Source organism: Loa loa (assembly GCF_000183805.2).
Source record: "Loa loa unplaced genomic scaffold supercont3.12, whole genome shotgun sequence".
Lineage (NCBI taxonomy): Eukaryota > Metazoa > Nematoda > Chromadorea > Rhabditida > Onchocercidae > Loa > Loa loa.
In genome coordinates, this window is record NW_018108192.1 from 281,019 (window position 1) to 306,511 (window position 25,493).

The 25,493-nt window shown below is 34.9% G+C and overlaps 6 protein-coding genes across 6 annotated transcripts in view; all 6 read right to left on the minus strand.

Moving 5' to 3' along the window:
• Positions 1-3,844, minus strand: LOAG_00706 (rap/ran-GAP family protein; the record flags this gene model as incomplete). Its single annotated transcript, XM_020445523.1, has 11 exons — positions 1-66; positions 347-493; positions 633-793; positions 935-1,017; positions 1,154-1,458; positions 1,874-2,039; positions 2,210-2,460; positions 2,622-2,769; positions 2,958-3,141; positions 3,238-3,406; positions 3,719-3,844. 11 exons carry the CDS (start codon positions 3,842-3,844, stop codon positions 1-3), a joined length of 1,806 nt encoding a protein of 601 aa, XP_020304025.1.
• A 1,637-nt stretch (positions 3,845-5,481) lies between these two features.
• Positions 5,482-6,942, minus strand: LOAG_00707 (L-3-phosphoserine phosphatase). Its single transcript, XM_020445524.1, has one exon. The coding sequence runs from the start codon at positions 6,423-6,425 to the stop codon at positions 5,706-5,708; it is 720 nt and encodes a 239-aa protein (XP_020304026.1). The 5' UTR covers positions 6,426-6,942; the 3' UTR covers positions 5,482-5,705.
• A 200-nt stretch (positions 6,943-7,142) lies between these two features.
• Positions 7,143-11,000, minus strand: LOAG_00708 (hypothetical protein). Its single transcript, XM_003136248.2, has 7 exons — positions 10,897-11,000; positions 10,195-10,400; positions 9,836-9,997; positions 8,994-9,268; positions 8,455-8,644; positions 7,980-8,084; positions 7,143-7,895 (listed from the first exon to the last, which is right to left on the minus strand). The coding sequence occupies exons 1-7, from the start codon at positions 10,934-10,936 to the stop codon at positions 7,821-7,823; spliced, it is 1,053 nt and encodes a 350-aa protein (XP_003136296.1). The 5' UTR covers positions 10,937-11,000; the 3' UTR covers positions 7,143-7,820.
• An 876-nt stretch (positions 11,001-11,876) lies between these two features.
• Positions 11,877-20,749, minus strand: LOAG_00709 (AGC/DMPK/ROCK protein kinase; the record flags this gene model as incomplete). Its single annotated transcript, XM_020445525.1, has 27 exons — positions 11,877-12,245; positions 12,422-12,531; positions 12,626-12,685; positions 12,772-12,904; positions 13,307-13,387; positions 14,114-14,192; positions 14,349-14,500; positions 14,708-14,875; positions 14,985-15,176; positions 15,344-15,487; positions 15,668-15,765; positions 15,836-15,936; positions 16,048-16,130; positions 16,488-16,619; positions 16,825-16,947; positions 17,202-17,402; positions 17,497-17,724; positions 18,020-18,211; positions 18,299-18,407; positions 18,480-18,642; positions 18,726-18,883; positions 18,959-19,176; positions 19,346-19,545; positions 19,698-19,836; positions 19,948-20,108; positions 20,357-20,438; positions 20,676-20,749. Coding segments are annotated over 27 exons (3,695 nt in total), but the record flags the coding sequence as incomplete, so codon positions are not given.
• Positions 20,750-21,722: 973 nt separating this feature from the next.
• On the minus strand, positions 21,723-23,991 carry LOAG_00710 (hypothetical protein). Its single transcript, XM_003136250.2, has 4 exons — positions 23,927-23,991; positions 23,514-23,673; positions 23,153-23,402; positions 21,723-21,997 (listed from the first exon to the last, which is right to left on the minus strand). Exons 1-4 carry the CDS (start codon positions 23,946-23,948, stop codon positions 21,836-21,838), a joined length of 594 nt encoding a protein of 197 aa, XP_003136298.1. The 5' UTR covers positions 23,949-23,991; the 3' UTR covers positions 21,723-21,835.
• Positions 23,992-24,320: 329 nt separating this feature from the next.
• The window catches only part of LOAG_16667 (CBR-HIM-6 protein), a 7,486-nt gene continuing 6,313 nt past the window's right edge, over positions 24,321-25,493 (minus strand). Inside the window, exons 24-26 of the mRNA XM_020449317.1 lie at positions 25,172-25,282; positions 24,964-25,081; positions 24,321-24,673 (exon numbers count right to left, since the gene is read on the minus strand). Coding sequence (XP_020307177.1) covers positions 24,565-24,673; positions 24,964-25,081; positions 25,172-25,282 — 338 coding nt within the window. The 3' untranslated portion in view covers positions 24,321-24,564. The remainder of the gene's footprint in view (positions 24,674-24,963; positions 25,082-25,171; positions 25,283-25,493) is intronic.

Sequence of the window (25,493 nt, forward strand, 5' to 3'; positions counted from 1 at the left end):
TTATTGTTTTCCAGTAGGAATGACATGAGGAGACAACGCATTTAATAAACTTGAAATCTCGACTGGCTGCAAAAGATCAACGGATGTAAGGCCACAATGAAATACTAAGATTTAATGTTTAAAAAAGTGCTGTCTGATTCTGAGAAAAAATGATTTCTTTATTCAGCAGAAAAGAAAATATGAAAAAAATTATATCTTGACTTGATTTTCCTGCTTAACCTTTACCGCCCCATTTATTAATGTACAGCAAAAAAACTGTCAATACAAAATTAGGAAGGGACAGATATAAACAAGACGATATAGTTCTGTCAACTGGAAATCCAAAGCTAACAAACACGAAATTTACCTGCACCACTGAAGTGAATTGCACATTTTCGTCCTCGACAGAACTGTTGTTTTCGGACCGAGTTTCTTCTGAGAACTCTGCATTCCCATCTTCTTGAGTACTTGTCGTTTCATTACTTTTCACTCGTTTGACTATTTGATGAGAAGTCTGAGATAGTGTCATACAGTAATAACTTGGTCTTGTTATCTACTAGTAACTTGCTTCAGAATTCTCTCATCAAAAAAAAGGGTCCGATGAATGCAGTACAAATCATGAATAAATTAAGACTAGGTTAAGAAAAATATACCGACTGAGCAGGTGGAGCAACATCAACCTCAAAAAGATTCAGAACAAGGGCACGTGTAACACTATCAACCACTCTGCTCCACTGTTCAATCATTTGCATCCAACAACCAGACTGGAACACAGCCAGCACATCATCCCAGACTCTCTCCTCGATTTCGATACCTAAGCAGTAAATTTTGAATGGTGTTTGTGTTTGTAAACTCCGTCTGTACATCAAACAAAGTGTTAACAACTTAATAATTAAAAAAAGATTCACATAATTTCCTGACATCTCACAACACTTCAGATGAATAGCAGACTAACCATTTATGGCTCGAACAAAAACAATAACACCAAGGAGGTTTTGTGCCAAGGCACCAGAAGTTGCACGCCCATAAGCATCAGATCTAAAAATAAGAATTTGTTAACCACAACAAATAATCAAACAAAAACAAGCACAGACGGGGTTTACATTTTTTTTCCAAGCCCAGTGATTTAAATGTTGTAATGACTGTAAAGATATGGAGAAAAAATGGTTTAAACCTGGAAGTAACAGTGCGTACGCCATCTGCAAGACTTTTGATAAGCTCGCACCAAACTCTAGCTGATAATGAATTTTGCAAAGGTGTCAAAGGATTGGACAGATCACGAGTTGTTTGCAGCAAGCTTTGTGTTAAAGAAATAGCGGACGACAAGTGTTCACCAGCTGCCGGTAAGTATGGACTGTGAAAAAATGAAGTAAGAAAGTGAATGAGCAAAAGTGATAATGATTCGATCTCAATTCCTTCTTGATCAATAAAAGGAGGTAAATTCTGTTGCAACAACCATGAATGGATCAAAGAAAAGACCTGAAAAGCGAAATTCATCGAATCACCTGAGCATTCATCTACGAGAATTTGTTTTCCAAAACAAAACACTAGATTTATCGGGGCAGAAAAGATTGGAAGGAAAGGAGAAAATACATTACCATCCCCAAATTACGAGGCTTATCAGACTGTCCACTACTCAGACCCTAAACATAAATTAGTGAATTATATTTTCTTACTTCTTCATTCCTAAGTTAAAAAAAATATTTTGAGCCTAACAATCATCCCGAAAAGTGCAAGCTTAAAAAAAGAACACAATTAGGTCCTATCATTAAAAATGTACATGAGGTAACCAAATGACATTTACTTTCCATGGAAAGTGCTTGTCCTTATGTTAATTTGTCGAAATTATCCGCATATTTATACAGTGAAAAATTCACGAAGATGCACGACTTACTTTATGAATAACATTCGAACATGGTAAAGGTAGCATTACTGCTTCTTTTAAAAGTGTTAAAAGAGTATTCGTTGCTTTACGACTGGAAAACAAAGCTTTGCGATATAATAGCTGACCTGTCACAGCTAAATCATTATTGGTTGTAAGCGCAACCGTCGTCATCCACCTGTATAGGTAAGATGTTATAGTCCTGAATCTTTAATTTTTTTTTTCCGCATATAGTACGGGAGGATTTAAAAGTAATAAAATACATCAATGTGTTCAGTAAGGGACGAAACTAGGAGGATGAAGAAATGAATTATAGAAAGACATTCACAACAAAATATTTCAACGAACCTGATGAGCCAATACCGTGCAATTACTATAGGGTCGGTGGTATAGCGAATATATATCTGTCCTTCACTACCCTCCCATCCACCATAAATATCTACACCATTAGTTTCTATATCAGGAAATACTTCGTAAATGTAGAGAACAATCACACGATCCAGAATAAATTTTGCACACTCCAAACGGATATTTTCGTCATTCCATTCAATCCGAATCGTTTCTCGTGTGCAATATTCAAGAAACTTATCCAGATATACCTGAAAGGGCCTAACAGCTTTTCAGATCTTCTATGCTCTTTAAATTCCACTACTTTTAAAATAATTTTTTAAATAGCAATACGATTATCAATTTACAATAAATAGCAATAACGATAATCAATTTACGATAATCCCACTTTTTATCATATGAATTAAATTACCTGAAGTAGCTGTGCCCTTTCTTTCGCACTCAGCGCAGTGTTGTTCGGATTACTTACAAGTGGTGAAATGCGGATAGGTCCTGGCCCTACGGTAGTAGCAGTCGATTGACAATAATTGTGCAAAATGCTTTCAGTAGGCAAATTATTCCTGAAAATGACTGAGTTAGAATTATTTAATAGAAGCAAATCAATTTAATTTCATCTAATTTCAATATATAATAGAGTTACTGTATCCTTAAAAAGTAAGGGATTTAACAAGAAAAGTGAAAAAATGAAAAAGATTTACGAATCTTATGAACAGAGAATTACGAACCTTATGGACAGAGATTTACAAACCTTAATGGGAAATGCGGAAGAAGGCATTGAAAAACGATATCCAATTGCGAATTATTATTGCTGTACATGGCCAAACTTTGATACCAAATAATAAATAGACGCAGTGCAATTTTTCTTACAGCTAGTAAATTATGCGGAAATAGAGCTTTTTTCAGAACACACTCGATAGCATGCTTTTGCCAACCTGGAAAAATAAAAATTTGGATTTAGACTTTGCATAAATCTTCAAATTTAAAAGCAAAACAAAAAGCAACAGAATTACAAGTAAGTAAACACATACCATTGCCAACTAATCCTGGTGCAAGACACAGTAATTGTTCGAGAGTCCACAAAGCTGATTCAGCTTCAAGAACTGATTGAGCCGTTTGTGTAAGGTCGGCTTGTATCAATAATTCATCAACCAGATGGAAAGTTTCAAAACTGTAGTCTTCTATAAACTGTCTTTTATCCTGCAAAAGAATGGAACTTGAGGTGGAGTATTGTTTGAAGTATTTAACTTTCCATCTGGCAATTAATGTCAGACTTTTCCAGAACCGTTCACAAGATTATATGTAACAAGAATAGAAATGAGATATAGGAAATGAACAGAGCTGTAGTTGGCAGTAAATCACATCTCCAAATGAATTGACTAGTAATTTGATTTCTAACGCATTAGTATACTAACTGCTCGCTTCATGTATATAGAAAATGCGTTAGTAGGGCAATAAAATGCACAATAATTCTATCATCCAAAATTCAAAATCAAACAATGAAAAGCAAACCTGGACGCAAAGAGCATCGAGAGCAAGTTTGAGATGTTTGGCCCGTGACGCACAATCACGATGGAGATCGGCAAAGCGCTGCAACGACGCTGTAAAATCTGCCGACTTCACTTTACGAGCGAACATTTCTTGCTCTATAACGGAGTAAACTTGTTCAATTCTACAACTGAAATGCATAAGAAAACTAAAGTTGGAATCAAACAACCTTATTGATATGTCATTATAACTGCTTTACAAACACTAAATTACCACTAGAAATAACTTTAAAAGCACCCCGGACTTTTTTCCCCACTCGTTCGGGATGCTTTTGAAATTATATTCTTAGTTGAAAAAAGATCCATGACAGGACGATATCCATGATACAACGATATGAAGGGAGTGGAGATTTGGTACTCCAAAATGATTATTGGTAGTCTCTAAAAAGTGCTCATCCCAACTTCTTATACTACTGACACTTGATGCACCATCCTTTCTGTGTAGTAAGGATCACCACCGCAAGTAAGCTGTATAGCACTCATTCTCATTTAGTCGACTCTTGAATAAACCTTTGATGATAACTCTGTCAACTGGGAAGTGAAGGGACTTGAAAAACCATAAGAAGTAAGACCATAAGAAAAAATACCATAAGAAGTAAACGCAACATGCAAGAGCAACTGGTAAGAACAGGAAGCGGGGCGAAGACTGGAGAAGTGAACGAACAACTAAAAAGGACATATAACATACACCACATCACTACCGTTTCAATTTATTATAACTTCTAGACCATCCCTTACCCATCCACTCATTTCTTCTTCTCAAACTCATTTAACTTCATCCCTATCCTTCCCTCGCACCACTCACTCCACTGCATTTTCGAACTTACCTATCTCAGTATTTTCAGAGATGTCAAATAATTCATCATGAGATCCAAATATTTCACAACAATCCACCGCCCATTTCCTCTCAATCGCTCCTCTATTCGTCCTCCCCTATCTGTTTTGGTAGTAGTGCGTACCCCGGTGTGTACGATCGCTCGTCTTGTTCCCTCCCTTCTGCAGGTGGTGTAAACCAATGCTAGTGCTTATCTCAGTTTTGGGATTTGGCTTAATCTGAGGAGAAAGATTAGAATACTGCCTCTCTTCTAGATAAATGCTTGTCATTCTTCACAAACATAGAGCTAGTGGGACAGTTCATTCTCGATAAATGAACGCGGTGATTTCTCGAATTTTCCTCATTGCACTCCTACACTCATCCAAGTGTGGATGTATTAGGCACTGATATGATCCATTGTGATTCTTCCTTCCTTATGTGACGCTTACGCCAGCTATTCAAGTCCGAGATTGTCATCACTAATGACATTCTTCAGTCCTTTATTTGTGCTTTCGTTTATTAATAAAATTCGGTCCTTTATGAATCGGACAGCTTGTTATCAATTTCAAACTGCTGTTACTTTGGTGATAGGTGCTATTGTTTGCAGTTGGTCAGAACTGTTTCCATGAAATTTTATTAAACACAATAGAATTTTTTGATATTAAACAACAGGAAATATGCAAAGAAATTCTGAAATTAAAACAAACAGACCGGTTAATTTCTTATTTTTGAAATCATCTCTCTGACGAAACTACCTGTTTGACAAAATGCCATGTTTGACAAAATAATCATTGACAGGAGCAGCTGCGACATGAGTAGAAAACTGATTCTTTATCACAATTAAAGTTAATTACGTCAGATGAAAATCTACAGGCTACATTGAGTGGAAATTGAATGCCAATTTCCTAATGTTACATTGAATTTTTTGATATTAAACAACAGAAAATATGCAGAGAAATTCTGAAATTAAAACAAACAGACCGGTTGATTTCTTATTTTTGAAATCATCTCTCTGACAAAACTACATGCAAAATTGAAAGTCAGTGAAGTCTTTAATATGAACACTGAAGTATTTGAAATGATCTATTCCGAAGGGCAAATGTGAAACTTTGAAGCTTTGGAAATCCAACCAAAACGATTACTCATCGGCTAAACTTGTCCTAAGCGTATCAAAATCATATACATACCATAACGCTTTACTTTCCACCACTTCACGACATTGATTCCCACCAAAACCAATGAATAGATCGGCATGTAGGGATGCCTCCAGATCCGTTACACCATCACCAATCATTACTAAATTCCGGTATCCCTTCTCATCCTTCAGCTTTCTACAGACTGCTGATTTGCCGAAATTTTTGGAATCCGAGTCACTGGTTAATCTTGTCTCATCAAAACCAATGTAAAATCCACTGTCATCGAAGAAAATCTCGTTTGCATAAATATTTGCCTCAGGAATTTTAAGGACTTTTGCTACTGGAATAACCATAGGAAGAAAGCTACCACTGATCAAATAAACCGGAATTCGAAGGCGATGTAATTCAGCAACTAAGGCTTCACCACCTGGTGTCAGTCTTGGTTCTCTTTTTTCAATAAAATATTCCAATTGCTTTCGCGTCGGTTTAAGAATATTTAAACGGACCCTCAAAGATTCACGAAATGAAATTTTACCATTCATTGTTTCCTCAGTAAGTTTGACGACTTCACTGCAGTGGAGATATTTTGCAAATTCATCGATCATTTCATCAACACATAAGGTTGAATCGACATCGAAACAAACAGCATCTGCCCTCTGCCAGAGTTTCTTGGCTTGGGCTTCATTTTCAGGGAGACTATTCGAAACCTCATCTTCCAACATACCTACAGAATCGCTGCAATGCAAAATCCTTTTAACGCCTCTTTCTGATTAGAATCTTCTTATCCTGCAACATGATATGGTTAGCACATAGCACTGTAGCTCCCTTTCGAATAGTAGAGCTCAGCCATATCACGAACAATTACCAGTGGAAACAGTACGTCAAAGGAGCATTTTCCGGTGAATTTTCCGCCCCAGCTATCCGTTACTGCTCGAAGCACCATAATCTTGAAAACAGAACAACAAATGGCAAACTACTTTTTCAGTAAACTACTTTTAACCAAATATTTCGTCAGTAAGTGAACGAAAGAAAAAACTAAATGACTATGAGACTGCGTGGCAATTTGCTGTTCGATCTTCATTTAGATTTCAAGCATTTCTTAACATAGCTTATTTAAATTTTATATGCTAAAACAATGGAGTGAATGCAACTCAACGTTGACGAAATCTGGTACTTTTAATATTGCAAGGGAAGAGCAGAACTTACTATTCCCACTCAGTGATACCAACTCAAAAACACAGATTTAGGTATGTCACTATCTGAAAGTGTGAATTTTAAAACAATGCTTGGAAGCGTATACTTCCAAGCAATAATTGTTTGTCGTGAAATATACGGATTTTGATTTAATTATGGAAAAAGCGACAAACTGATTTTGATTTCAGATAATTGAAATCTAGAAGTAGATAACTCAAAGTACAATTAGTAGATAAATGAAAGCTGTTTTAATAGTTTTGTTCATCCAGTGATTATACTGAGAAAGGATTGAAAACGATGCAACATCTACTTAATTATATGCAATACAACACATACGATAGGTCAAGTACAACAAAACAACTTTTTTGTATATCACAAATGGTCTCCAGAAATAGCTCGCAAATGAGTACTTGGAGGATTGGAGGGATCTAGAAAATAGAACTTTTTCTTTGAATTTACAGTGATCTGGTGATTATCGTACAGGTAGCAGAGGTCCTGAATTGAAAGGTACAATTATAATTCAAAGGACATGCTTCAATGCGCGTGAATATGACGTTCAGTATAAACCTTTCAAATAGTGACAATATCTGATAACAGAAAAAAGAATGCGTTTACGGCTTTGAAATTTATGTGTTGGGAAAGCATATTTAACTCGCAACGGACGATATCATATGAGACTTCTTCAGCAGCAAATTACTCGAAATTTTAGTTGTAAAAACAATTATTAATAATAAATTCTTGTCTTGTAGGGAAATTGAGTTTGAAACTAACAAAAGATAAATGAGTCAGTTGAATTTAGCGTGAATTAACTAAAGAACAACAATTAAAAAACAATTAGCTCAGCCTTACTGAGCTATGAATGATTTGCTTTTTATTCCATGTGAAATTGAGACAAAAATACTACTAGTACTATTGATATCTTCTTAAAAAACATGTCGACCTTCTCGGAATGCAAAACAGGCTATCGTTTTGCTGTGGCCTTGAAATTGGCGCACCATCTGAAACATAATGATTTTCTAATTTTGTAATTTTTATTTAAATCTGAACCAAACAAAACAGGAGCAGAAATGAAAACTAAGTACCTCTTCAGTCTCAAGATTCCACAATCTCAATTGACAACCAGATGCAGTGAAAAGATATTTCGAATCGGATGTAAACGCACAATCCCAAACCCACCGTGATTCCATCTATAAAAAAAAAAAATCAACTGAACAATCAGCGAATGAACTGATCTTTTTGATATGCATTCATCAGAATTTGAACTCCACTCTAACTCTAACCTGAAATCAAACTTCGAATATGAACTACTTTTACAATATTATTTATAATTCATTCCTTTCAATATGCAGAAGTCGCGATTTTGAAACTCCTTTATATTAACTAGATAAAAACAAAAGTAATTGTGCATATAGAGATAACCAAAGTCTTCACAATTTTAACATGCTACATTTAAATTTTAATTAGCCCATCTTCCAGCTGTACCCATATTGTTAGTCAGTAAATTTCTCTGCTAGTTTAGGTAGCTGAAGACAAAAATGTGAAAAGAAGTGAAAGTACTTTTTCTAGATGAACTGCCTTTGTTAAATCAGACGCAACAAAAAGAGACTTTCTGGGTTTCGTAACATGTGTAGCATCCCATAGGTGCACATAACCATCAGCGCCCGTTGATGCAAAATACTTACAATCAGGTGAATAATGACATTTCAAAGCATATTTTGAATGAGCAACAACTTTTGATTTCTGTTGCCTGAAATGTAAAATCCGGATACAACCAATCGAAAGAAATTCCACAAGAAGCCTTAAAAATTCTACAGGTCACCTAAGTAAATATATAATAATATAAAAAGCCTTAAAAAAGTTAACTGATTTGAATGAAAGGTTCTGCAGATTCTAATAGCGGTTCGATACCTCTTAGCTAAGTTCTACAATACGGAGTGTTATTTGCTCTAATATTCTCCCTTCTTATAATACAAATGTGTACAATAAAAATTCCTCATAACTAACTTAAACAAATCACCTCTTCATAAATATCTTTTTAATATCGACAATTATAACTATCAGATCAAAACGCTGGCTGCACATCAACAAAAGCTTACAGTGTAAGACCAGTGGTGGATGCAGCACCGGATTCAGGTAATGCTGATACTGACCACACTATAATTTTTCCTTTATTTGTTACCCCTACAAGTGTGTCACCAGTTCTATTGATATCAACGCATGTGACATGTTCAAATATATCGAGATCTAAATTTGGAAATACATCGCTGACGTCACGTCGTAAATCCCAGAAATACAATGCTCCGGAAATGTCTGATGTAATTAGAATCATATAATTTGGATGGGCAACAACACAGTTCACTGCAGATTTAACCTGAAAATATCACAGAAAAAGAAGCAAAGAAAGTTTTGTATACAACGTTTTCTCCAGTCTTTGCATACAATGTTCTCGATGTTGCATAGAAAGCACTATCACACTTCCTGAATTGCACAATTTATTTCAAACTGCCGATGTATCGCATCTTACCTGCAATCTACTTCATCGCCATAATATGAAAAGACGCAGAGATCGAAGTTCATGAGACTGTCTTCCATCAATAAAAATATAAACGAATACGTCATACTATTGACTTTTCGAATACAAATCAGAATAAAAAACTGTCATGCAAGCAAAGTTTTAGCAATACTATTATATTCTTCCTCTAATTATCTTTTTCTTTGGATTCACTCTTCAACTTTTAGAAGTGATGAACGAACTCATCTGACGTCTTTTGCACCGCCATTAACTGAAGAATGGATTAATAGACTGAATTGTGACTGAGAACCAAACACTAATCAGTCTGTGAATTTAAGTTATTTTGATATCTGAATCGCAAATTGTTTCTGAAGAAACAATTTCATGAAAACTCCCACCTAGGGTAGTAAATGGAATATTACTTACTTGAAAACTTCTTCGGCAATGTAAAGAAGTACGGAATTCCCAGATTTTTACAAAACCATCTTCACCAGCAGTGTAAAACCATCTGCAATGCTTATCGAAACCAATCACTGTCACATTTTTGTTCATTGCGTCACATGAAGTTACCAGTGTTGGAGGGGATACCTAAATAAAGTTCCAAAATCTGAGGTTTCATTCCGAAACCTGAACGCACTTTTCCTGATTTTATTCTTTTCCTAAACTCACTTCACATTTCACTTTTCCTTTATGTTCCCATCTCTTTCGATCTCTCAGCATTTCAACCATCCCTTATGCTTCTCACACAGTTGTCAACATTTAATAATTATTAAAATTAATCTCACCCCCAAATGATAGACACGCATATGTTGCCAGCCAGCAATAGCCAGATATGATCCATTTCGAGAAATATTCATTGCATTAATTTGAGAATCTTTGTGAACGAAATTTTCTCGTGCCTCACCTCTTGCAACATCCCAAAATTTAATACACTGATCATAACCAGCCGAAATCAATATTGGTTGACTTGCAGTTGGTTCTTCCAGGTCTTCTGAAAGATTTCGAAGTTTCCTGATTTGCTCTGGAAAATATTTTTTAGATTTCTAACTGCATATTTAAATAGATCTATTGCAAGTAGTACGGTTTTGAAAATTCGTCAATGAAACATTATAAAACTTTAATAACGGTAAGTATTGAATTCTCGTCAACAAAATCACTGCGTCTCGTCGAACAACTTAAATACTAGGAAGATACTTTTGCGTCTCATCTACCAGTTCTTCCGAGCAAAGTAATCTATGTATAACCACGTAATCACCCCTCAATCAGAAAGGCAGAGGTTACCCCAATTAAAAGAAATCAGAAATGCCACAGTGCCGACATGTTTGGAACTTCCATGACGTAATGTTACCACACCTCAATAAAGAATTTAAATGACAACCAAGCGCTGAATCGCTGGATCACTCAATTTAAATATCATTTACTCGACGACGAGAAAAAAGGAATCAAAAGTAGAACCCAAGGCACTGAATTCGAACACATAACATTACCTAAATAATGTGATCCCGCAACTAAACTGCTAGCGTCCATATCCAAACAAATTATTAGATAATTTTTATTTGTCGTACACTCTGCCAAATACCCAACTCTAAAAGAATTTGGGTAGTTGAACAATGTATTTTTTTAAAAAATAAATAATAAATCTTAAAAAATACGAATGGTGGGTTCCGTACGAAAATGATTTCAAAGGAAAACGAAACAATGTCGAAAATATTTATTAACGTATGATTATAATAAGAGATTGCAATGTTATACAATGAGATACGAAAATGATATTGTCTACTGTCGAACAGCAGTGGTTGTAATTCATCCCAACAGAAGTCAAAACTGCAGATGTCATTTGTTCTTACAGAGTTTGCCTTATATTAATGACATTTATGAATTATTTGAACTGTTGCAAGCAGATATTTACTGAATAATTAAAATTACACACCTGATGAAAATTTCGCATGTCAGTAAACCAATGACATGGCAGTGAAGCGCGAATGTCAGAATGTGAAAACAATACAGTGATCCTCAAGTTTGATTTGGTATTCCTGAATACAGAAAGGCTGATCACTGTAGTGACTTACAACATACGAAAAAAGAAAGCTCAAAAAATTAATGGTTCAAGTGCAATCATGAAAGATATTGAGAGTGAAATCTATGAAATTAAAAAAAGGATGAAATAAAGGCTGCGATTAACTGAAAGATATCCCATTGCAGAAAAAACCGCTTTCGGAGTTCAAGTTTTCGCACACAACAAAAGCTTTTTCACGAATTCAGTGCTCTTGCCAACAAAATGTTAATTCATTTTAAATTTGAAGATGAATTTTTTTTTTTTAACAGAGTAAACATATGTGGAATTTTTTTAACTTCTCAAGAGTACAAGTTTTTGAGTGTTCACTATTTCAGCAGTAAAACAAATTGTTAAAACCAGAAAAAAAACAAACCGCAACAATCTATGTAATCATGCAAATAAAACAAGTGAAGACATTGAAGGCAGCGTATGTGGAAAAACGAAAAAAGCAGGAATGATATGAATTGTGAAGACAAATTTACAGAAAATAGATAACCCAGCAAAGAGATTAAGTTTGAACTTTTACTAACAACTGTGTAATAAATGGAAATAAATAAAGAATTTACATGAAGTCTTGCAAAGATGAAGATAAAAACAGTTTCGGTACATACTGATGATAAAAATGGACAATCTGTATCTGAACAATATCAAGATTGGGTAATTTTATCACAGAGCTACAGGAGAAATAAGTGAATTGTTTGGGAGAGTAGCGGAACGAGGTACATTTGTAGGTTTTGTAGGTACCTTCATCGAGCTACCAGAACGCGGAAGTGGCGTCCCCTGCAAACACATAATGAATTAATTCCCTCACCTTTTTTTTTTCATTTTGAAATTCTCAAAATCTGACCTCTGATAAAACCTAAATAAAACATTCCTGAACTTCACTAAATCAGTATTTCAGTGGAATTTCAATCTTATATCCTTGAGACTTATTGTAATAAATGAGTGTTGCACACCGTTTTCTGGGAATGTTTGTAATCAAGGAAACGTTTTAAATGCTGAACCCATGCTTCACATGTTTCTGCTGATGGAGCCATTATTAGCATCTCTCGAGCATCTACTGTTTCTAGAAAAAATAACTTCACATATTTTATCATGACAATATAAGAGTCTAAAAGCAAGCAGTGAGATTGTCAAATGCGTTACAAACCAAAACTTACGTCTGCATTGTGGTATTGTTTCCACTCCAAGATGATCTCTATGGAAACGCATCCGACAACCTAAAAAGTAATAATACAGTAACACGAAAGAAGAATAAAATGAAAAGTCAGCTTTAAAAAAGAATGAATAATTCGAAAAAACGTACGCCTGCATTCGAAAGCTGGTGGAGGTCGGAGCAAATTTGATAGTGGCTTAACACAAAGATCACAATTCGTTGGCATGTGGAAAGTCAGTTCAACCAAATCATGTCGATTCCACAACGCTTTGTCTAACTTTTCCTGAACTAAGTCGTTTAATTACTTAATTACTAGTACATAAAATGCCTAGAATTTTATGTCAGCAAAGAGAAGGCAAAAAGAAAAAAAATGCATGGAAGGAAAAAAAAACAAAAAGAGCAAAAACATTGCTATCCATTTTTCGCCTTTTCATCCCCTTTAGAAAACACCATTCATTTTATAAAGCTTTTACATACAAACACAAAAAAGGGAGATGAAAACTGACCAATCAAGAAACTGTCAATCATATGATGACAAACTATTTTTGCGGCATTTAGATGCTATATGCAAATTCAAGTCTGCTTTAAACATGAATCTCGAATAGACCTCCTTCAAGGAAAGCAAGAAAATATCAGAGCAATCTTTATAATCTGGAAAAATACAAAAACTGTGCGAAATACCAACCTCACGCGAGCTTGAAAGTGAAGATAGGTCAGCTACGGAAGAACGCCGAGATGATGAATTCTCCTCAGTACCGTATAAAATCTAAAAAACTTTCGAATAAAAGTAAGAGAAATTTGTCAGGATCAAGAGAATGTACATCTAATAGATGTACATCAGAATATACATCTAGTCGTGTGATGTATATTCGAATAATCATAGCCAGAAATGATCAAGAAACAGCTACTTGACTTTCTAAAGCAAATGTCCGTGCTTTGCTCAGTCTATTTGCTTCTTTATGTTAAACCACCATATCACTGTAGTTAATTTTTACGGCAACAGAAGACAGGATTTTTTTGGTTTTTTTAAACAACTAAAAATTTTTAAGATCGTATTTAGATACAGCTCATTCGCATGAAGCTAAGATTCGCCTGCGGATGATGTTGGAATTTGTGGTTTTATGTAAGAAGTCACGCGCTGTGTCCATACGACTCTAAAAAAAGATGCACTAAGATTGGACATGTGTTCAGTCCAAACAAAGTGTCCAAAGCAGTGCAAGTTACATTGTGTATATCAGTATGCCAGGCGCCATCAAGAAAATATATCCGTTCATACACACTGTAAGAACAATCAATGATAGTTAAAATTAATAAGCTATCAATAAGATTGAATCCTGCTCCTATCTTCAATGGTTGTTTGAAAAAAAAAAAACAAATATCCGTATTTTTAAAATCATTTGAATTCTAATTATTTCATAAATACAAAAAATTATATTTATAAAGTTATAAAAAAAATAAAAAATTGTGAACATCACAAAGGGTTCCGACGTACCTGGAAAATACGCGGTAATTGATTCTCCCCAGCACATCTGACATCTGCAGCACTCACATGACGAGCATGGCATAATTTACTGAATAATATGAATTTCATGGGTAAAAATACCATAAAAAAGTACAAGAACTACAAACCATGTTTGAAACAAGCAACGGAGTAAATTGCTTAAAATGAAGAAAGTTATTTGGTAAAAACAGTCCTAGACAAAAAAGTTGCGAAAATAAAGTCAAACTCGGCTTGGATAATTTGAAAAGGCTGTCGATCACTTTGCGTCAAATAAAAAAAAAGGCCAGCAGAACTAAAAACTGCAAAACACTCTTGCCACTGTTGTCGTCTCTTTACTGTTAAACGAATTGAGACCGCGCCATCATAACGTAGCTCATTCTGAATGAACACTTTCAGTTCTCTTTTAACTTTAGTTAATTATTAATGGATAGCTTTTTCTTAAAAACAAAGCATAAAACCTAAAATTTACACAGCAATTTAAGAGTGGCGCATTCAGATTAAAAAGCTATGACAGCCCTGATGAACAAATAAATAAAAAATCATAAATAACGTAGAACGAAAAGCATTCATAGGAGTTGAGCTTACTTCGTTAATTTGCTGCATAAGGATGACAGCAGCGGTTCGAGGTTGGTCTGCATGAATTTCTTGCCTCTCGCGCTTCTTTTGCTCATTCATGGCAGTTTCCAGATGCCGGAATGTTTCAAGATCCATTCTCAGCATTTCGTTTGCTTTCTCTTCCTCAGCCAATGCGAGCTAAATCAATGATATACTAAGCTTCTGGGAGAAATAATATGATGTTCTAGAGTCAAGCTTTATCTTTTCATATAAGGATTTCTGAGCTAATTGTTGGAAGATGACCCACCTTCAACTGCTCATTTTCCTTCACTATCTGCATAATACGTTCCTCGTACTTCTGCCGCTCCATCCTTAAGTCTTTCTCCAGTTCAATTATCTTCTTTTCCCGCCTTCTTGCATCACTACGAGTCATTTTACCTTTTTTAAGAGCCTCATTTGCTTGACGCTGAGCCATCACTTCTTCCAACTTATTAATGGCCTGAAAAGAATTGGACAAGAGTGTTCTATTTGGCGAAAAAAACTGTTCAATTTGGCAAAAAATATTATTAATTTTCTCCCTCTCTTCAGTTACTATTTTCAAATTAAATAATGTTTAATAAAATAATGCGGTGGATCTGGCCACCTGAACCAAACTTTGTGGCTTACGGTAGTTTTCATCACTTTTTCATGCTCTAACTGGTTTTTCAGATCTCGTATGCTCTCTTCTGGTGAGGCACGTGACGAATCTCGTTCCAAAATGGAACGTAGTTCATTTTGAGCATCTTGCAATAATTGTTGAAGCTCTTCTTCCTAGAAAACAAGCGACTGTATAACAAGTGGAACAAATACAGCATTTAACTTCCTTCCGGACATATCTAGTGAAAAGCTTCAAACTATTTAAATGCACTTAATGGCTTGGATGTTTCTACAACAGTTTCATTAAAATTTGTGTTTATCATGTAAAGTGGGGTAAATATATATTAAACGAACTTTTTGCGAAATTAACTGTATGGCTGCATCTTTGGCTGCCAACTCCTTCTCATGTCGTTGTACAAGTTGACGGACTTCAACTTCAAGCATTGTTTTTTCTAGAAAGGCCAATTCAAAATGGAAAGTAATATATGATTTAAAAATCTTATTCAGCACTCAAAAGAATACCTTTGTCCGTAGTGGATAAATTTTCTTCTGCGATACGTCGCGCTAGTCGCTCACTTTCAAGGTGTGCAAGCATTTCACGAGTTCTTTCTTCCTCTCGTCTCCTGCAAAATTCCCACATTAAAACAGAAGAAAACTCCTCAAGTGCCACATAAATTGTTTCACGATCCATAACGATCCACATATCAAGAACTCAATGAAACAATAATTTATACTGATGTTCATCGAGTTGTTCTAAACGTCGTGTTTTTTCCAGCAATTCTTCGTTTAAAGCATTCATTTCAGTTTTGTATATATTCTGAAAAATTGTAATTCAAGAATTTAAAAAATTGCAAAAATATAGAAATATATTCAGCTTTACATGACTTTCACATCTATTATAAGAATATTAAAAAAGGCATAAAGACTTAAAAAAATCATAATACGGTCACTAACACATGTTCACACTTGTTTTTCTTTTCACTAACGACAATGTTCCTTAAATTTATCGGAAATAAATACTGACATATCTCATAATTCATCAAAGATATTGATTCAAGTAAAACACGAACTCACCAGGTTTTTAGGGTAAACTAAATTTAAACAATATAAATGAAGTTAAAATTAATGAATGCAAATATATGCTGCACAAATGATTTTAGTATACATGACGTACTACAAATGAAGATTCAGTGTCAAACTGCTCTCGAACATCCTCCAGCTGTCTTTGTAAAAGACGACTTAATGAAGACAGACTTTGCAATTGATCCTCCACGCGTCGCTTTTCATCACGAGCCCGTTTCAACTCCTAAAAAAGGTTAATGCCATATGATTAACTGTTAGCGTGTTGACATTCTCAAAATATGGTTGAATTCTTCTTGAAAATACGAGGTCATGTTAAAGAGGAAAAGTATCCCATTCATAAAGAATGAATTTTGGTTCCAAAGTTTGAGCAAGCCAAAAGATTAGATTTCATCTATGCTAAAGCATAAAGTCAGGAAGTGTTGGCTTACATTTTCTTGGTAATGCAATGAACTCTGCATATTAGATAATTGGTCATTCAAGCAGTGTATGTCATTTTGCGTTGATATTCGGCGATTAGTTTCTTGTTCCAAGTCGGATGTTAACTGCTCTATCTGCAAAAATGAATTAAATAGCTGGATTAACAATAACATGAGATATTTTCACTTTTATGAATTTATGGATTTCAATATCGATGTTTTGCTAATGCTATTACGGCAAATATAAGTGTATGATATATAGAGAAGATAATGCTTGTTATGCATACCTTGGTATAAACTATTAGTTGGAATAAAAATTCACCATAAAACGGTAGTACCTAGAAATCGAAAACATCAGTAATAACAATTATAATACATGAAAAAAGAACCTTCTTGTGAGCTGCTTGAAGATCGCCAACGAGACGTACGTTATTTTTCCTGGCTTCATCGTCAATTCTATTTTCATCAGAAAAAATTTCCTGCTGCGCCATTAATTCACTCAGTTTCCCCACTTGACACTTCAGTGCCATTTCTCGATCACGTGTTGCTGCTAATTCCGTCCGTAACTCTTCAACTTTTTCATTTTGTTCCTGTAAATTTGAAATTCTAATTTAGACATTCTAAAAGTTCTTCATCAAAAAAAGAAACTATCGAGCAAAATTATGTAATCGATTGGACACTTACGTTAGACCGCTGTTGTGCTCGTCTCAAGTTTTCTCTTTCTTGTAAATTCAAAGCATGCAACTGATCAATCTGTTGCTGCAGCGCAGCCTCCTCTTTAGTACTTTTCTGAAGTCGTTCATTTAATTCACGAGCAATTTCACTTTGTGAATTTAATTTAGTATGCAATTCACTTTGCTGCTTTCTGGCACGTTCTTCTGATTCTGCATGATGACGACATTTTTCATTTAGCTGAAACAAACACTGAATAAATCATTTAAAAATCGACAAATAAAAAGATCCTCAAAAATGTTGAGTCAAAATGTGGAACAAAGTCCGATGATTAGCAAAACCTACAACTAAGCGATAAGTGGGAAAAAATGGTCAACATAAAACAAGTAAAACTCATCATCTACTCAGCTTTTTCTCTAAAAAGTTCATTGGCTGAGTCGTCAGCAACTTTCAAGTACACAAAAGGCAATCACAGGACATGCTCCAAGTAAATGAACAGCATAGAAATGGTTTTGATACGGAAAACATTACAAACCTCTCCGATCTGTCGCTCAAGCTCTTTCACGCGGTCTTCCACCTTCGCTTTGATAATCAGCTGCTCTTCTAGGGAAGTTATCATTTTGATTTTGATATTCATTTCTTCGCGTTCCATATCAAGTTTCCGGGCCAAATCTTTCACTTGTACTTGATATGCTGCCAATTCCTTTTCAAGCTCCCGTTTTTCATCCTAGAATTTCGCGCCATATCAGTAACAAATTAATAAATAAAACTGATCAAGTGTATAACGTTTGATCAAAGCAGTTAATCAGCATACCTCTAGCTGGGAATCCGAAATCCGATTCAGCTGATTTAAAGCAGCTCGAACTTGTACTGCATCACCCGTTGATGCGGTCTCTAACTTTTTTTGAATGACAGAAATCGGTCTGAAATAGGACTGAGGCATTCAAATTACTACAAACGTTGTGTTCCTAATTTTAAGGGCAATTAAAACTCACCCAGTTTCATTAGAATACGTGAAACCAACAAAGGGCAGTTGATTGCCAGCGAATGATTTTGGGATTTGAAAAAACTCAGCAGGATCCGGTTCTTTTGTTTCAATATCATCGAAATGAGAAGAATCATCATCACCCTTCAGTTCAGGAATTACTGGAGGTATAGCTGAAACGACAGTTTGCATAAATTATGAAAATAATGAAAAAAGACAATCGACATTTTCGAAAATTAATGACTAATCCACCGACCTTTCCGAATGGTCTCGAAGTTCCATTCATCATTCTGGAAAAATGGATGCTGTTTTATACTTTCAATACCATCCTTACCAAGCCGTTTCTCTGAGTTAGACAAAAAAGCACGTACTAAATTTTTGGCATTTTCGGACATCTCAACATCCTCCGGAAAACTGAAAATTATAAATCGAAGCTAGAAATATTTTAAAGATATTATTTTCTTTCTACACCTGAACACTAAAACTAACTTCAACTCTGTTGCATGATTCCTGATCCTCGTGTAAGTTCCCATCAAAGAATCGGCGTAAAACGGTGTTTCACCCACTAACATTTCGTATACAAATATACCCACTGCCCACCAGTCAACTTCACAACCGTATACTCCTTCGGTACCTTGAAGTTCCAGTACTTCTGGACTAATATAATCAGGAGTACCCACCGCAGTAGTACATTTTACTAAACCATCCTGCAAACAGTTCAGCAATAAATATAATTTTAGAATCAACTCATCTGCAGAAGCTTAACGAATCCACCAAAAATCTTCCCAAGTCATACTCAATATGGCAAGAATGAAACAGCTTTAAGTAATTGCAAATATTTGAATCCTTGTATCCTGCTCTATACATAACACTTACCGAACCCATCCGCAAACATGTACCGAAATCGGCTAATTTTACATGGCCTGATTTACTTATAAGCATATTGTCTGGTTTGACATCTCGATGAATGTAGCCCATTCCATGTAAGGTATCCAATGCCATTACAAGTTCAGCTGTATAAAATCGAGCCCATTTCTCAGATACATCATATGATGTCATTAAGTTGACCAAATCGCCTAGAAAAATAGGCACTTATCTCCAAATTTTATCAAACAGATTATATTTTTGTGCCACCTTTTGTTCGGATCTAAAGCAATCTTACAATCACGATTTTCCTTAAGGCAAGAAATTAAAACAACACGTCTAATATTTCCAAAATCAAAGTAACCTCCCGGCATGTATTCCATCACCATATACAAAAAGTGGGTATCCTGGAAAGCATAATGCAAGCGCACAATCCATTCGGAATGAGCATGTGCCATAATATCTCGTTCTTCCCAAAAAAATGCCGAATCAGCCCGCCGTACCTCAAAGAACAAAGGTAAGTGTTATATACTTATCGGTTGCCCACTTCTCTGATTTCCGGTAAATATTTAAAATAGCTATGGAATACAGTTTATGTCTTCTCGACTACTTACCATTTCATTTTTGTTGAGTAATTTCATAGCGTAAACATTTCGCGATGTAATATGCCGCACCAATTGTACTTCACCGTAAGCTCCACGTCCTATAACTTTGATAAGCTGGAAGTCGGAACCTTTTAGACGAAGTGCTGTAAGTTGCTGTACTGCTTCACTATCTGAAGTAGCAATCCAGAATAAGTAAGAAATATATAAAAAGTTGTCATTATTATCATAAGCCGACATAAAGCAGCGCTGTTAACCTAGTGAATAGTAACCATGAAATTATAAAGCAACTTGAAAATGATTTCAGGATGAAAACATTCCTATGGAATAACACATTATGACGACCTACAATATCTTTTTACTAAAAAGAACCTCTACCGCTCCCAACGATACTTTATTTAGAAAATTAGAATTTGCTCACAACGAGTAACAAAATTGTCGATATTTTTCGTCCGTCTTAATAAGGGATAATTACAGTCTTCCACCAAAGCCGCTAACGCATCCTAAAATTGAAACTCAGCACAAAATAATATGTTAACTTGTGTCAACTAGATTTAAATCGGCATTGTTCCCCTCATACACATATGTATCACATATAGAAAAAAAAGAAAAAGAAAAAAAGAAGGAAAAATAACATGAAATAAGAAACGTACGAAGTAAAAAGATTTTATGCACAATCCCTACCCTTTTTGCGACATTTTTCTATGAATAAGGGAGGAAACAAAAAAGAAACCACTTGCCAATAAGCCATCAACATTGAGCATGGAACGGGGGTTGAGAAGCTGCTCGGCCAATTCAGCTGCTTCCCCCATTTCTGCAAAATCATTTTTATTCTGTCTCTGAATGTATTCGCAACAAAATGACGCCTAATTACCTACTTGTGAATCTCAGTCTTCAGCTTCACAACACTGACCGATTATACGAAAAAAAAAAAACAATCAACTTAAAAAACAACTTTTCTATGAAGATTTTGGAAATGAAATCTCACTTAAAAGCATCATAAAATAAATACCGTTACCTCCAGAAACAGTGCGGGAAGTACAACATGCGATGCCGTTCAAGAAATATCTCTTCCCTATAAGGATGAAATAGTATTCAGATTTAAATACTTACGAGGACTTCCACCTCTTTTAGGCACTTTGATATCGGTAAGAGACACTTGAGGTAGGATTGAGCAGCTTATCCCATATCACTTGGTTCATATCTATGTTCTGCAGCCAGAATCGAACCTTTTAAAAATTAAATAAGACGTGGATGATGCATGAAAGCTTTGCGGAGATAAGAAACTTGCTCGGAAACCCGTTTTCCTCATTCTATATATTCTTGTTCCTTCCTGTGAATATAAGTGGACTGCAAGTGTAATACTTTTAAAGAAAGTACACTAAAGTTCGAATTAGAATCTTTTCCATCAATATGATAATTATCTCAAAAAAATACGAGCAACACATTTATTCCACAGTGAAAACAGAGATAAAAGAAGGGATTCAGAGTACACAGCATGAAATCAAAAATGGACATTATAAAACTGCATATACAAACAATTTAGAAAACTATTAGAAGCATACAACAATGACAGTGCAAATAAATCCACGCAACGATTTTTTTATTCGAATCAATTTTATCAAAAATAAGTAATAATCTCCTGGTCCTATCAAAATATCGAGTGAGCTAGCAAACTTGCGATAATTTTGGATTAAGTGAGACAAGGATTTAAGATAACAAACGGAAAGAAGGGAAAGTAAGGAAGAAATTTTCATTTTTGAGATTCCCTAATTTGCAATATTCCTGTTTCTGATAGACATTTTCTTGCTTCTAAGCAATAAATTTTAAATACAACAGTCAGGGATATTATATCATAATGAAGGTGAGCGAACAAACATGAGATCCTTATAAGAATATATCAGCTCTGCTTAGGTTTAACACCATGCTTTTCCTTTACTTTATCTTGATGCTCTGGAAATGGATCGTAACTGCTTAGTAAGCCAGCACCATAATAAGTATACTGAGAATTGAGAACATTGATGTGATAAGTTTTCTGCAGTTTTCGCCGTCGACGATGTAACTGAAAAAAAAAGTCTTGAGAATTTTTATATTGAAATAACGAATAACTATCGTTAAGCTTATTTTTCTCAGTAGTGTTAAAGCCGAAATATTCAATAACTACAAAAAAACAAGTAATAAAACATAAGAAATAGAGGACTACAGAAGTAACAAATCAAGGACTATTCTAAAAATTAATTACTCAAAGGGATCAAATGCATAAATATGCTCTCAGCCCAGAACGAAATCAATAAAAACCATTTGTTCCAAACTAATTTTTTAATTTATATCTGTAAATTTAAAGCCTTTTTTACATGACCGATGGACCAACAAATTCTCAAATAAGTAAATGAATGAATTAACAAACTGGCTTAGAAAAAAAGATCATAACAAAGCTACTTTCCTTTCAGACACATTATCATCAGCATGAAAATCAAAAAATCGCTGAGTCGTATGCAGATGCAAACATTCCAAATGACATAAAAAGATATTCCAGAAAAAATTACAGGAAATGAAAGAATGTTTAGGAATGATAAAGGTATCAAACATAACCGAACAGGTAATACAATTTATCTGATATGATGGACTGCATTTCCAAGAATCGCCAACGCAAACATTTGTAGAAACTTTGATAATACACTAATAGAAATAGATATCATTATATTATATAAGACTTTAAAATTCTACAAAGTATAAAGAAACAAAGTGTCCTACGATAATTTCACAAATCATTCTGAATCCTACATTTAATTCTATCTGCTGCCAAAAATGAAAAGCCCTCATGAACATTAAATTTTTGAATTAACACAAAGTGATGTCTCCCTAACATCATTTTAACCTTAACCTTTCCTATTTCTCGGTAAAATCACGTTTTCGTTTCTGATGTAAAATCATGTCTTTCTTTATATTTCGAATAACTATCATTTCCACACAATGTTTTAGAGGAATTCACAGATCTTAAAAAAATGATGGACGTTAGATCCCTCAACAGCGTATAAAAAGCAGCTTAAGTGCGCATTTTTTTAAAACAATATAAAAAATTTAAGAAATGAAAATCAAGATGTCTTGACTTGAAAAGCGACACTTTTTAAATCAAGACATCTTAAAGGCAACCAAATCCTAAAGGATTGGCAAAATGGTCAACTTTAGCAACTTTTTATAAAAAAGTAAAATGAACCTTTAAAATAGTATGCAAATCGTTGAGAGTGAATGGGAATTCACCATCAGAATCTGAATCGGATTCCTCGAGCAAAATTTTTTGGATCCATTTTCGTTTCCTCAAACTCTTAAAATTGTAAAGCTGACTAACAGCAGCTTTTCGTTCTTCTTCTGTTGCCCACAAAGAGCGTACTGAGAACATACTAGCGATGTTGTGGCGTACTTTGACAGGCGAACCAGGGTAAGGTAAAATTGATGTACCTGGAACTCTGGAAATGAGAAAGATTTTTAATAACACCATCTTCGAAATCGCTGAAAAACAATTCTAGAAAAGTCCGAAACAAATCATTATTCTAATTCTAAATGAATGTAACTCTTACTTTATTGGCTGAGTTAATAATTCTTCAAGCTGATGCACAAATCGCGTCAGATCTAACATTTTGTGCAATCTTTGCATTCGCAACGACTCTGTTGCAGTATTCCTTGATTGACTGCCTACCACTGCTCCACCAACCTCTGACCTTTCCATACTTGGTATACCTGAATTCAGATTGATCGAATGGACCTGCTATCAAAATCTTTGAACAGTGCGCAATACTTAAAACACTTGTGCCATGTGCTGAATTAGTACTCCTCAGAAAATAACGGGTTTCCAGGGGAAATGCCTAAAGGGCGATAAATCAAAACGAGAAGTCCCTCCTCACAAAAAATCCCTCATATGAAATTGGACTGTTGTTATAGAGAGGCAGACACAAAATGAGTGCACTGCAATAAGTAAATACCAGATGCTAACCTTGTTGTCCGTCTGTGTCCATTATAACCAGCAGTCCTCTTCACCTTGTTACCTTTTCACCACGCTATAATGTAACGCCCACGAAACAGACAGCGATCCCTCAATGTTATTGAGCTGCAAACAGAGTAGTATGTCACCATTCACAGCGGGATTTTAAAAGAGGACAGTGAGTGTTATGTGGACTGAACTTCGAATGGCAATCAATCAGCCGTGATGATAGGTTTTCCAGAAGCCAACTAAATCTGAATCAGTCCCTAATATAGTTCAACTAATCTTACTTTATTTTTGAATCGATCAAGCCAAAAACTGTTTCTGAATGCTAATCACAATAGCAAAGATGAATTTATTATAAAAGGTAAAGAACCATAACGTTTTATTGCTCCTTTAGTAGATAGGTGAGATCCTTTTATTACAGTAAGTATCCTTGCTAAAACGATTCCAGCACAAACACCGGATTAAAAGTGAAAAAAGAATAAGTTTTCTCACCAAAAGGAAAAGAAAAAACAAAATCAACATTTAAGAAATGACAGAGAAGAAAGAAAATAACAAAAAAGGCACCAATAATCTGTATATCCAACAAATACATTAAATAAAATAAATGAATAATCAAACAATCTAAGCGAAAGTTGAAGATAATTTCACAGATTTGGAAAAAGTGATCGATTTATAGGTATTTTTGTTTTACGAAACGCGGAAGTTTTCCTCCATCCATGTCTAGAGCGACTTGAACCTCTTGGCGAGCTAGACCTTCAAATAACGCATCACAAGTTTTGGCAAAATGAAAACCAGTAAGAGAATGAACAAACAAATATTGCTTAGTAGCACTTTACAGGTTACTGAAATGTCGTGAGATATTCTTTACACATTTCAGTGCGAAAATAGATTTGATTTCATGAGATCCACTGTTGATATCTACTTCCGCAATCCCTCCACATGCAACAATGTATAGAACGATTACGACCAGCATGATATTTCAATTATGTAATAAGTTATCATATGTTAAATTTTAGTTACGGCTACAAGTTTTACCAACTTACGTTTGTGATTCGTTGAACCCTCTTTTACGATCCTTGTCTCGTTTACGAGGTAAATAGGTTGACGTCCCGAAGTAAGGGAAATATTTCCCGCGACCAGAAACAACTTGTGAATTGGTTACTAAACGACTTTTAATAAATAATTTGAGTATCCGGTGATTGACAACAGGAAAGAGAAACTGATTCTAACATTCATAGAAAAGATTTTAACCTGTATTTGGGGCAACTGTACCATCTATTTGTACATCCCTGAAACCACCGACGATGTCTTTGCTTGTATTCATATGGTTCAACTGTCGTTTGATTTCATTCTCTTCACGTGCTGCAGTTTAAATGATAACTATTAATTTGAACTATAATCAATCAGAGTAATACACGAAAATTATTTACGAATTACTGTTCACTTTTACTTATTCCAAATTCATAATATAAATTACCGTCGAGTTCATTCCAGTATTCTTTTAACATGCACATGATTTGAGCTCCATATCGTTCAGCTTTTCGCGCGGTCATACTATCAATTTGCAAGAGAT

Bases quoted from the DNA above. Each gene is read 5' to 3' on its own strand.
- LOAG_00710 (XM_003136250.2), bottom strand. From the start codon at position 23,948: ATGGACACAGACGGACAACAAG. The intron at 23,403-23,513 runs GTAAGAGTTACA...TCTCATTTCCAG, and splicing joins TTATTAACTCAGCCAATAAA to AGTTCCAGGTACATCAATTT. The intron at 21,998-23,152 runs GTTCATTTTACT...TTTTTTTTTCAG, and splicing joins ATTTGCATACTATTTTAAAG to TTACATCGTCGACGGCGAAA.
- LOAG_00707 (XM_020445524.1), bottom strand. From the start codon at position 6,425: ATGTTGGAAGATGAGGTTTCGAATAGTCTCCCTGAAAATGAAGCCCAA.
- LOAG_00708 (XM_003136248.2), bottom strand. From the start codon at position 10,936: ATGGACGCTAGCAGTTTAGTTGCGGGATCACATTATTTAG. The intron at 10,401-10,896 runs GTAATGTTATGT...GAAATCTTTCAG, and splicing joins TGCGGGATCACATTATTTAG to AAGACCTGGAAGAACCAACT. The intron at 8,645-8,993 runs GTAAGCTTTTGT...TTTACATTTCAG, and splicing joins TCCACCACTGGTCTTACACT to GCAACAGAAATCAAAAGTTG.